General features: G+C 36.6%; 1 protein-coding gene across 1 annotated transcript in view; it reads right to left on the reverse strand.

Annotated features, from left to right (window-relative positions):
• The window catches only part of LOC131651243 (uncharacterized), a 32,883-nt gene extending 22,026 nt beyond the window's left edge, over positions 1 to 10,857 (reverse strand). Inside the window, exons 1-2 of the mRNA XM_058920916.1 lie at positions 10,755 to 10,857; positions 10,270 to 10,659 (exon numbers count right to left, since the gene is read on the reverse strand). Coding sequence (XP_058776899.1) covers positions 10,270 to 10,659; positions 10,755 to 10,857 — 493 coding nt within the window. The remainder of the gene's footprint in view (positions 1 to 10,269; positions 10,660 to 10,754) is intronic.
• Positions 10,858 to 12,762: the final 1,905 nt, after the last annotated feature.

Consider the following 12,762-nt stretch of genomic DNA (forward strand, 5'->3'; position numbering starts at 1 on the left):
TCATTGCCCATGTCTTTGAGTACTTGCTGTTAGAAAACACTTTTAACCATATATGGTCTTTCGCTTGTGGGACTATAGCTGCCCCTGGATTCATCAACCTGGTATGCTTGATGCTTGAGATTATTGGAATTGGAGCTTCAAAGGAAAGACAGATATTGACACCATCTGATACTCGTAGCTAAGCAACTTTGGCTGAGATTTGTGACTGATGCAACACGCCCCTAGTGATGGACTAGCCTTTTTGATTGTTCGACGCCTTTGATACATTCTATGAATCATGACCAGCTTTCCCCCAGTAGATGGGATAATAATATGTCACGCCCTTTGTATAAACAAGCTTTTAGCTGATCGAGTCATGCATACGAGACGTCTTTGCAAATTTATTTGTCGGGAGGACTTTTAGTCATTAGTTATGCCCCATGCAGATTCTTCCTGATGCCAAACATTTGAACTTGTGTAGACGGAAATATTTTATAATGACACTTATAAAAATGTAATGTATACATCTGTCTTGAAGTTTTAAAAACATTTTTTAGTAAAACAAAAGATGTAAGAAAGCAATATTTGTAAAAACATGATATCAGCTCAATATTTATGGTAAACCTTAAGGAGTCAGGATACCTTTGGTAACAGTACGCTTTCGAACTAACCATGCTTCAGTTAGGACTTTCAAGGGTTGTAACGTGGCTTGGTTCACGGTCTAAGAAACAAAGGATAATGGCTCAAAGTTTATTTGTACCCATCCCACTCTTCGTGATGTTCTTCGAGCTTATGCTCAGTTAACTTTCATTTAAGTTCTAGCAGGTCTTGAAGTTGTAACATTGACATTTGATGATGGTTGAAGCACCAAAAATTTATTTGAAACGGAAATCATCCTTTTTTGTAATTATTTTTCTTTTGTCGAGAATTTGTAGTGACCTCTTTTTCCCATTTTAATTGACTTTATTATCCCTAGCTTTTTCCTGAACTGTTTATTTTGAGATTACAGTCAGCGGGATGTTTTAATTTTGTCTAAGTTTCCTTCACAGGTTTTGACTTAGCGGGATTAGCTTTTGATAGATCTTGACTGCATGTGTTAATGATTACGGGGAACCATCACTGATTATGTTAAACAACAACTGGCGTAATCGAGTCAACTGAGTAACTACCCCACCCCAGGTTATGATTAAGGGTTTTTACTGTACAAGAAAGAAAACTACTACGCCTTAGGCTCAAAGGGGTTGACAAAGGATTAACTTCCTTATATCTCCAATCTTTAGGAATTGAAACAATGCCTGTACATCGTCAGCACAATCTGTTCAAAAGCTTATTATATGAGGTTGCGGTATCACTTTCGTCATCCTCCCTCAAAAGGTTCACAACTTTAGAGAGAGTTGAATATCATAAAGAAGACCCAGTAAAAACAAAGTTTTAAAATAATGGTACGAAATAAGTCACGACAAACATATGCAATGCATTAATGACTATTATAAAATAAATAGAGTCTGACATAAGACGAATGTTTAAACAAACGGGAAAGAAATTAAGAATGCAAATAAACTAATGATCTAGAAAGCTATCTGTCTAGGTATCAATGCATTAGACTTTATGAGGCTCTTCTGGCTGGCCGAATTCACTAACTCCTTCATCAATCAAGTCTTGAATTTTATGCTTCAACGGCCCACAATCTTCTGTATCATGACCAGGACTATTTGAATGGTAAGCACATCTTGCACGATGCTTGTACCCTGGGGTAGGATTAGCAAGAGCTGAGTATGGAGGCAGTAGAGTTATCAGACTCCGATCGAGCAAGTTTTACAAAGCTTGAGCCAATGGCATGTGCAGTGGGGTAAATGACCTTTTGGGTTTGGATTTCCAAGTATGTCGGCCACCTTGTTGCTTACGCTGATCTTTATGTTGGTGTTGCATTGGAGCCTGACTAGAGACCAAGACTGCCCCAACAGTGTTGGATTCATTCTTCCCATTGTATGACTTTTTTACAGTACCAGAAGAAGTAGCCACCTGGATTTTTCCGCTTCAGATACCACTTTCAACATGTTCTCCAGTCAGTATGAGGTCGGTGAAACCAGATGAAGAGCTGCCAAGTAGATGGCTGTAGAAAGGACCAGTCAATGTACTCATAAACATGTCAACCAACTCTCTGTCAGGCAACGTTGAACTCTGCCTGCCAGATCTCTCCATTTCTGAGCGTACTCCTTGAAGCTTTGTTAGAACCTATAGACATGCTTTGTAGTTGCAAGCGGGTTGGCGCGAGATCAGCATTGTATTGGTATTGCTTATAGAAAGCAATAGCCAAATCTTCCCATGTATGAATGTTGGCACCATCCAGTTGACAGTTGTCATACCCCAAAATTTGCCCTCCTCTTTTCATCTTCAATGACTCAAGGTTCAAGGGTTTTATTCAGGCAACATTCTCCTAATCGAGAGTCTCCTAAATTAGGGTTTGCATTTCATCAAAGGAGTTCACATCTTTAAGGCCTCAAAGGGATCTCAAGGTGTCTCATATGTCTCAAGGTATCTCTATGGCAATTATCAAGCTTCAATCCCAAGGATTTCTCATTCGAATGCTCAGATGATCCATGGTCGACTAGTTTGTCCTAAAAGTCAACTATAGTCAAAGTACATGCAAACCTCAAGACTTATGGTCAACATCAAGTATTTGAGTCTATATCCATCATTTGATAAAAGGTTGATCATGATCCATTAATAAAAACCTAGAAATGAACAAATTCAAAAGGTTCAAATTAGGTTTTTTATAGGAGAAAGTCAACTCAACTTTGACTGGTCATAACTTTCACATGGAGCATCAAAAATTTACCAACCAAAGCCTATTTTTAAGGAAATTGGATTCTCTACAACTTTGCCTCTCAAATGCTAAGGCCATAAATGCTTCATTTGGGAGATATGGTGCAATACATTACAGGCCCTCCAAAAAGTCAACAAAAACACCTTTTGGGTCAAAGCTCATAACTTGAGCATGGAAGCTCCAAATGAGATGAAACCAAAAATAGGTTTTAAAGGACTCTTTAAGCTTTCTAAAAAGTCCTAGAATGCATTCATATGATTAAAATTAAGAGAGATACGCATGGTTGAAGTTGAGTAATTTCCAAGGGATACATGAAACCCTAATTGACCAAACTTGGTTTTTTTGGTTAATGGGCCTAGAGTTTTGGTTCCAAACACACTCATGACCTAAATGAGGACCTATGTATCCATTCATTTATTTTGGTGACCTTTATTCATATTTGTTTGGATTTTATGCAAATAAAAGCTATATAAATTAGTTAAAACTACAAAATATTTGAATCAATCCATATGACTTTGGTTTTTGATCAAATAAGGGCCCAAATAACATTGAAAAAGGGTCCAAATTCGTTGGTACTTGGTTGGAAAAAGGAGGGTCTCAAAATAGAAAGTTTCATGATATTTTCAAAAGAAAAATTCTTTCTTTCTTGATACTTCATATCCAAGCCCAAAGAAACCCTAAAAGAGACTCCATATATATTCTAAACATTTAGCAAGGAGAGGGGGGGGGGGGCGAAAAATTGGTGGTAAGAGGTTAGGGTTTCCAAATTCAAGTTTCTCTCTAAACTAGGGCATAACGCAAAGAGCTCTTCCAGCAAGATTCGAGTCCAAGCAATCATCTCTATACACTCCTGGAGTACTATACAGTAAGTGTATGTGGTTCATAACATGTGAGAAGGCCCAGAAATCGTACATCATAAACACCATATTTTATTCATACTTTCAAATCTCGTTTTCTGTATATCTTTGAGTTTTAATATGGTTTGATGATACTAATGAATTTATGGAATGATTTAGAGGATACCTGGGCCATTAGTTCGAAGCTCTAACGCATGGTTCTCGACCCACTATTGTTAGGGCATGAGAACATAACATTTTCGTGTTCATAGTTACAGGTGCTTTTAGGAAGAACAAACACCACCATCGTGTTCAGGAGGTTTCAATTAGTGGATCTGGCCATTATCTTTGCATAGTTAACGTGTTACGTTTGAGTTTCATTGTTTGCAGAAAATCAAAGGTTTTTCCGCAGGTAAAATCGCAGGTACAAGCACAAGAAAATCCGCAGGAAAACATAAAGAAGAAGATGAATAGTGGGGAGACAATGTGTTCGTACGCGTGGGCGGCAAACATTGGTGGGTCAGCAGCCTTGAATTCCCACCCACGCGTGTATCATTATTATTGGTGGGTCAGAAATTCTAAGGATTCTTCTCTCTTCCTCATTGGCTACCTCCACCGGCTAGGTCCCACGTGCAGGCTTGTTTGACTCTCCTTCAATTATATTCGCTTCTATATTTATTTTTTGTGTCCCAATCTACTAACAGCGTATAAAAGCAGTGCAGTTGGCAAAGGGTTATTGTTGTGGAGTGAGACTACCTGGGTTCGATCCCCAGGTTTGCTATTTTATTTTTTCAAAATACATGAACACATTCCAGCACGCACAACCCAAGAAAGACCACAATAGGACCTCAATGCTCAGCCACAGGATCTCCCATAACCCTGATCTAACGCACATCAGCATGCATGTCCACCATGGACATCCAGGAACGCAGCAACACATGATCCTGCTCAGGTTTCTATGCATTTTGTTATTTATTGTTTTAATATTTAGATTAAATGTTAAATTAATTATTAAATTAATTATATTTAGGTTTAGTTAATTTACTTAAAATTAGAATATTACATTAGGATTAGATTTAGGGTTATCTCCCGATTATTTCGATTATGTCGATTTAAGTTATTTAATTATTTTTTAATTGTTAAAACATCACAAAAACCCTAAAAGTCGATCAATGCATTAGGGTTTGCCCAGTCCCACTGCCCATTTGGCAAGACATTAACCCTTAATTAATTTTCTCCCCGATCCGACTATATCTATTGGTCGCATTGGCGAGAAATAAATTTAATCTAATTAATTTATTAATGTTAATTCTAATTTAACTGGTTATTGATTAATTCTCTCCTCGATCCGACTAAACTTATTGGTCACATTGGCGAGAGATAAAATAATAAAACACAAATAACGAAATTCATAATCATGTAATAACCAAATCTATTGGTTATGAGAGGTGATGATAAAACATGAAATTTAAACCCAAAATTAAAATACACTTTATTTGCTATTCGTGACGATCGAATCTATCGGTCAGAATGGTTAGCAATACTTTACCCAATCCGTTAACTATGGTGATAAAACCTATTGATCATCGCAACTAACGGTAACATATTAAAATCGGGGTTGTACGTCAATCTTAAAACACTCTTTCATCTCTTCAATACTGCGAATAAGGCAATTCAAAATGCCTTGCAAATCACAAATTCAAAACTACGATAGGCCATTCAAAAAGCCTTCAAAACAATTTCATAATCAATTCTAAGGCGTACAACCCTGTGCCCGAACTACGTTAACTCTGATTCTCCCTAAGGAGATACGTAGGCACTTGGCAACAAGGCGAGTCCCCTTCCCCAAAATTCTCATCAGGTTTGAATCTTGCCATTCACCCTTTTCACTTCTTTAGCTATTAACCTAATTATTTTAGCCATAAACCTTTACTTTAAACACAAGACCTTAGGAAAGGGTTAAGGGTGCCTAACACCTTCCCTTGACCTGATTATAATAATCTTACTCGAATCTCTTAACTGCGTAGGGTTTCCTATTCGCCCTGGTAGAATAGGTGGCGACTCTAAAAACTAATTTTTAGGGCAGGTTGCTACAACAGTACCATTCGAGTTGGGTTCTGTCATACCCCAAAATTTGCCCAACATATTTATTCATATTTCAATCCATCTGACTTTCAAATGCTTAAAGACACACAAGAAGGAAGCATGCAGTCTCTCTCCTAAACAACAACCTCTAAATTAGGGTTTATGGTTTAATCAAGAAATTTGAACTTCTAATATCTCAAGTGGATTCCATGGTCTCTCATATGACTCAAAGTATCCTCAGGACAAGTTTCAAGCCCTAAATCAAAAGATTACTCAGTCAACTACTCAAACGATCAATAATCGATTGGTTGACCTAAAAGTCAAGCTATGGACAAATCACAGTCAAAACTTCCGATTTTTGGTCAACATTAACATTTTAATGTTAGATTCATCATTTGATCAAGGGTTGATCATGATTCATCAAGAAAAGATCAGAAATCAACAAATTCAAGAGTTTCTAAATTAGGGTTTCACAAGAAAAGTCAACTGAATTTTGACCAGCCATAACTCCTACATGGAACATCAGAAATTTCTCATTCAAAGCTCATCTTGAAGGAAATTGAATTTTCTACAACTTTGTCTCTCACATGCCAAGTCTAAAAATGCTTCATTTGAGAGATATGACTCAAAACATTATAGGTCCTTTTGAAAATCAACCAAAAGTCATTTTTTTCAAAAGAACATACAAGGAGCATGAAAAAATATTTTGGTATGAGACCAAAAACATTGGTTAGAGGACTCTTCAAGGTTTCTAAAAAGTCCAAGAAATTGAAAAAATGTTGAAAATTGAGGAAATGGCAAGGTGCACAAGTTCATCTATTCTTAAGAGGTGTACAAAGAGGAATATGGTCCAAAATGATTGTTCTTCTAAATGGGCTTGATTTCTTTTGGTCCTAATATCATCTTAAGCCCATCCACGACCATGGAATATGTCTCTTACATTTTTATTATTTTTATTTATTATTTTAAAGATTTTATCCATTAAAATCATAATTTAATTAAATAAAATTATAAAAATAATAGAAGATTTGATTCGGCTTTAAAGTTGATTTAATTAAATGTCAAAAGTACCACATAATCATTCCAAAATCGTGGTAAGAGAGATTGGAAAGAGATGATCAAAATTTGAGCCAAAATAAGAAAGTTTCCAATCAAAAATTCAATCAAATATTTTCATATTTTTTAAGCCACCAATCACACGATTTGTCCAAGAATATTTGACCTAATCCCAACCCTTATATATACTTGAGCTCATTCAGAACAAAAGAAACAGGGGACGAGAAAGAGGCAAAGTAATAGGTTTGCTACTTCCAAAACTCATTCAAACTTGCACCATAGAGATTCGAGTTGCAGTCCACCTCCAGGTTTTTCATACATTGATTCTTGTCCCTGAGGCGTCAAAGGTTTGCTATGGGTCCATAACAATACCTAATGCACGTTGAAACATGCATACATGAGCACCTCTCTTTGCATATCTTTCTGTCAATTATATTTCATATTATAGCATGTTTTAATCCAAATTAATGATGCTATTGGCTTTATGAGATGCAGTAGAATGGTTTAGAACCATCGATATGAGAGTTTGATGCAGGGATGACTCTCCACCATTATTAGGGCATCAAGGTCGGATGCCCTCGAATCCCTATGTACGAACGTTTTCAGAGGAAACTGACGTCACCATTGAACTCGCAGAGGGTCAATTAGCGGATCTGGGTTGTATTGGTTTTATTTTTCTTTTGATTTCGCAGGTTTTCTAATTGTGGGAATCAGCTACGAATTATCGTTACAGAGGTCGTAGCTAAAACGCGTGAGGACCGTAGCAAAAACCCAGGTGCGTTGGACGAAGAAGATGAAGACCTTTGAGCCACACGCGTAGCAATTTCATTGGCTCGTCAAAACCATTATCCTCTCTTCGTTATCTCTCCACGCGTGGCACGCTTGCGTTGGCGGGTCAACTGGAACAGCCTATCTCTCTCGCTCTCATTGGTGGAACATGGAAGCAAGGGGCCCAGCGTTTGACTTTCTGATCTTTCTCTTTTTCTTTTTCTTTAATATATTATGTTCAGCTGATGTTACTAACAAATTAGCAATGCAGTCCAAGTGGGAAGTGGAAGGAGTTTTCACTAATGACACCTGGGTTCGAACCCAGTTGTGGACAATCTATTTTTACTCATTATCTGGTTCAAGTTGCCAACGAATCTTGTGGGTTCCATCAATACTGGCGTACCATGTGCCCTCAGATCTCAACCATCAGGCCATTATGAAGATGAATCCAACGTGCCAGAATTGGAAGGGCTATCATACACCCTCAGCACTCAACCACACTGGATCAGAGCTAAGATTCCTAAACTTTTTTTCTATATAATTAATTGTATTTTTTTTCTTATATCAATTGTTTCAATAATTATAAATCATTATTTTTTATTTTTTCTAAAAATCATATAAATAAATAAAAATCATATAATTATGATATTTAATCGAATGTTCGACTTTTGTCACAAAATAACTTTTAATTGTTATTTAAACATCAAAATTATTCAATTATTTCGAATTAGGATTTAGGTTTTTACTGATTAATTTTGTTATAATTTTAAACCTTAGTCTGAAGGTTTTAACCTTAGGATTTCTTTGACCCCCTGACTCTAAGCCTTACAAACCTTGTGGGTCACAATAAGTTTTCTTAAATAACCCTTTAGGGTTTATAAACTTTCTAGGGTTTTTTATCAATTGGGGTTTGAATTAGTTAATGCACTAACCCTTCTCTTCTTCATGCCTACTTACTTTTCAGGATTATCTCAAGATCCTCCGATTACGCGTCATGCCAATCGAAAAAGCTAAGTTCTCATTCCTTTTTCTCACTGATTTAAATATCATTTTTTTTATTCATTTATTTTTGCCTTATAAATTAAAATAAGGAACATAAGGTTTGTTCCAGTTACCACCGAATTTGTAATGCACTCACTCCCTATTAATTTCATTTTAATTTTCAGGGTCAATCGAAGGTGATCAAGGCATTCAATGTTTAAAACTTACTATTGATCCTTCTTATTTTTCCGTCTGTTAATTTCCCCCATCTCCGCAGGTGTTTATTGTAATAGCGTAGGGTTTTAATTCTGCCTTTACTTTTCTGTTGTGGTTAGTAATCTTAGGGAGTGCAAGCCTTGAACTGAATTAGCTCACTAATTACAAGATAACAATATCTGAATATTAATCACGTGATTGTTGCACCCACACACCTCTAGGGTAATTCCTCTTGTTGCCTTTGTTGCATGTTGCCTTAACAATTCTGTTGCCTCTAAGTGTACTAAATAGTCAAGTCCCTCGATTCCGAGGATACCTAAAGCAAAACAAATGTTGCCCTCAGTTCATTATCATCATAAAGTTTGTCCCTCGATGTTGCTTCGGTAAAACATGATGATTGTCCCAATTGCTAAGGTATCCTCGCATGATGCCTTAAATGACTATTATATCCTTCCCTTGGACTACCTTCCCTCTTTATGGCAAGGGACAGTCTTATGGCGAATGATTCCTCGATGACCCTTCAAACATCCAATTGAAAGACTTCCCGCTCTCTTATGGCATGGATAGACCCTTTCGCCTCGAAAAGCTAAAAGAACAAATTTCTAAACTTAGGGTAGTTGCTATTAATTGCTTGCTCTATTTTCCAATTCAAATTCAACTCTCTTTCCATTAAATTTCAAATACTTTTCAAAAAGACTACGCTTATTTACAAGCTAAAGTTCTTTTCCGAATTTCTATTCATACACTACTTTCCAAACAATTCAAACATTTTTCAAAGTGAGCTAAGTAATTAAGAGCCCATGGATAACCATGGATACAAAGGGTGCCTTACACCTTCCCTTTGTATAACTTACCCGCCGAACTCAAAATCTTTTCAAAAGGTCTTTTCCTGTTCTTTTAGCCTTTCCTAAAATTGGATAAAATAAAAGTCGGTGGTGACTCATGCTATCCGCACATTTCAAATTAAAGTCAGTTCACCGCATTACAGGTTCCAGATAAGCTCTATTGGAAAAAATGGATCCATAGCATCTTGTCAGCAGTATGAGGCTAAATTTTCCACACATAGGATTTCAGGTGCAGTTTAGGACAGGAGACCCCATCGTATTTAGCAAAGGTGGGAGTCTTGAACTCCGGAGGGATAACAACTCCAGAGATGAGTCCTAGTTCCTCAAAATCTAACCCATGTACCTTCTAAATTTCCATGGCTTTCATATGTTCTTCCAGCAACTTGTATTTGTCATCAGGATGTTCGTCCTCATAGTAATAGTCTCCCTCTTCCTTAGAGGGGTTAGCAGAATCATGATTGCTTTTTGCATCAGATTTGACACTACCATCCCTGTCTTGTTCATTGTCCCCCTCTTTAGAAACCTTGACTTCTTCAGCCCTCTTGAGTGGACCTCGGAATCTTCTTCCCATGTTAAGGACATCCACATATCTTCTAGGCCTTTTCTCTTTCTTAGTCAGGAGTGCTTTCAGTTCATCTTGCCCCTTGGACAAGTTCAGGATCAGATCTTGGACTACCTTCAGAAGCTCCTCCTTTAGAGATTCCACCTTCAGAGTCATGATTACCACCAGAAACCTGATCATCTTCAGAAGCTTGTCCTCCAAAACTTACGTCTTTAGAGTTTTCCCTTCCAGAAGCATGATCATCACCAGATTCAAAATCTGGATCAGAATCAAATTCACCATTAGAATCAGACTCGCCTTCATGGTCTTCTTGTTCTTCTTCAGAGTCACCTTTAGACTCTGACTTGTCTTCAGAACTTTCAGGTTCTAATTCATCTTCAGAACCTTCTGAAGTATCCCCAGACTCATAATCTTCTTCGGATTCTGATTTGTCTTCAGCTTCAGAGTTATATTCTAACTCTGACTCATTTTCAAAAACCTCAGATTCTGACTCATCTTCAGAATCTTAAAAGCATCTTCTGATTCTGACTCATATAAAAACACTCCTTCATAATATTCAAAGCTATCTTCTTCCCCTTCAGAATCAGAAAACGACAAACTCACAGGTTCCTCATCATATTCATAAGCCATTAGTAGCACATGTTCATCATCATAATCTCCTCTGGCTATTTTTGCTTCTGACATACCCCAAAATTTTCCCATCATATTTCAAGATATCTTGACTCACATGACTTTCAACTGCTAAAGACTATGCAAGAATTAGACACACTTACCCCTCCTAAGCAATCAACCCACAATTAGGGTTTTGCTTCTCTCAAGGTAAAATTAGGTTCCAAGGTCTCAAATCAACTTCATATGGCTTCTTATGATTCAAACTACCTCCATGAAAAATTTCAAGTCTTTGTTCACAAGTTTGCTCAGTCAAGTGCTTAAAAGGTCAACAGTCGACTAGTTTGACCTAAAAGTCAACTGCGGTCAACATACATTCAAAACTCCTGATTTTTGGTCAACATTAATGTTTTGAAGTTACATTCAATAATTTATCAAGGGTTTATCATGATTCATCAAGAAAAGTTCAAAAATCAACAAAACTCAAAGTTTCTAAATTAGGGTTTTTTGACTAATAGTCAACTAAACTTTGACCACTCATAACTTTCACATGGTTCATCAGAAACTTTCCAACTAAAGATCAGTACGAAGGAAATTTGATTCTCTACAACTTTGTCTCTCTAAAGCCAAGGCAAAAAATGCTTCATTTGGAAGATATGAGCTCAAACATTACAGGTCCTTTTGAAAGTCAACAAAAAATTGTTTTATGTCAAAGCCAATATCATCAAGATAAAATCTCCAAATGCAAAAATGTTTCCAAATTGGCTTGTAAAGGACATTTTGGGGTTTCCAAAAATTCCTAGAACACTTCGATACATTAAAAATTGAGGGAGATATGTTTTGTCAAAGTTGGTCAATTTTTGGTAAAATACATGATACAAATAAGGACCAAAATAGATTTTCTTGCAAATGAGCCCAATCTTTTATGGTCCAAACTTGTTTCTCAAGTAATCAACGAGTTCCAAATTTAAATCCATAAATTTTTGACAATTATTTGATTTTATTTGAATTTTTATTCATTAAAAAAGGGATTTAATCAAGTAATTAAGAAAATATTGAAAGATTTGATTGGGTTAAAGCTTCTAATCAAATTCAATCACAAAATGAGCAAATATATGATTGAAATTCGTGCTCCCCATGATTTGATTAAGATGAGCAAAATTGGAGCAAATTTTAGAAAGTTTTAATTCAAGATTCAATCAAACATCTATCTCACAAATGACCAAGATTTGATTCAATTTTGATGACCTAATTCGTTCCTATACATAATAAGCATAAGCTATTCAGATGCAAGGACACGAAAATTCTGGCCTGGAGAATCCTAGTGAAGCTCTCGAAATTTCCAAAAAATTCCAAGATCAAATTCAAGGTTGGAGGAGGATTCAATGTGTTTTGAAGATCCAAACATATTCCTGGAGCATCACTAAATGTTTTCCCATCATTATAGAGCCCTGAAGCACCAAGCACACTCACCTATACCTCTCGGTTTGCTCATTCTTTTTCAATCTCGATTACGTCTTTTTGTGCATCATAAACAGATTTTGATTTCATATTTATGTTTTGTATGATGTTATGGGTGATTCTGGAAATTTAATTGCGTTTATTTGCTTATATAACTGATCTGCCATTGCTAGGGTTTTAAGCTCCATATTAGGATTTTCTTTTACATGGAAAATTGGTCTAAAAGAGGACCACCATTGAACTCAGAATGATGAAACGAATTCATCCATGTCATTGGAATTAATTTTTGTTGCGTGTATAAGGTTTTGATGCTTGCAGGTCTTGTATTGACGAACCCAGGACCGTAGGTAAAACCCAAGTCTAAACCGACGGCTGGGTGAGGAAGATGAGGACGTGGCCTCATGATATTAGCTGGTTTGAATCTACACGCGCGTTTCCCATTGATTTTCCAATTGTCATATATTATGAATGGCACGCGTTTTGTTAACAGACATAACGCGTGGTTGAGTTGGCAAGGGAAGCGTATGAGTCTAAGGG

The sequence above is a fragment of the Vicia villosa genome, linkage group LG1 (assembly GCF_029867415.1).
Source record: "Vicia villosa cultivar HV-30 ecotype Madison, WI linkage group LG1, Vvil1.0, whole genome shotgun sequence".
Classification (NCBI taxonomy): domain Eukaryota; kingdom Viridiplantae; phylum Streptophyta; class Magnoliopsida; order Fabales; family Fabaceae; genus Vicia; species Vicia villosa.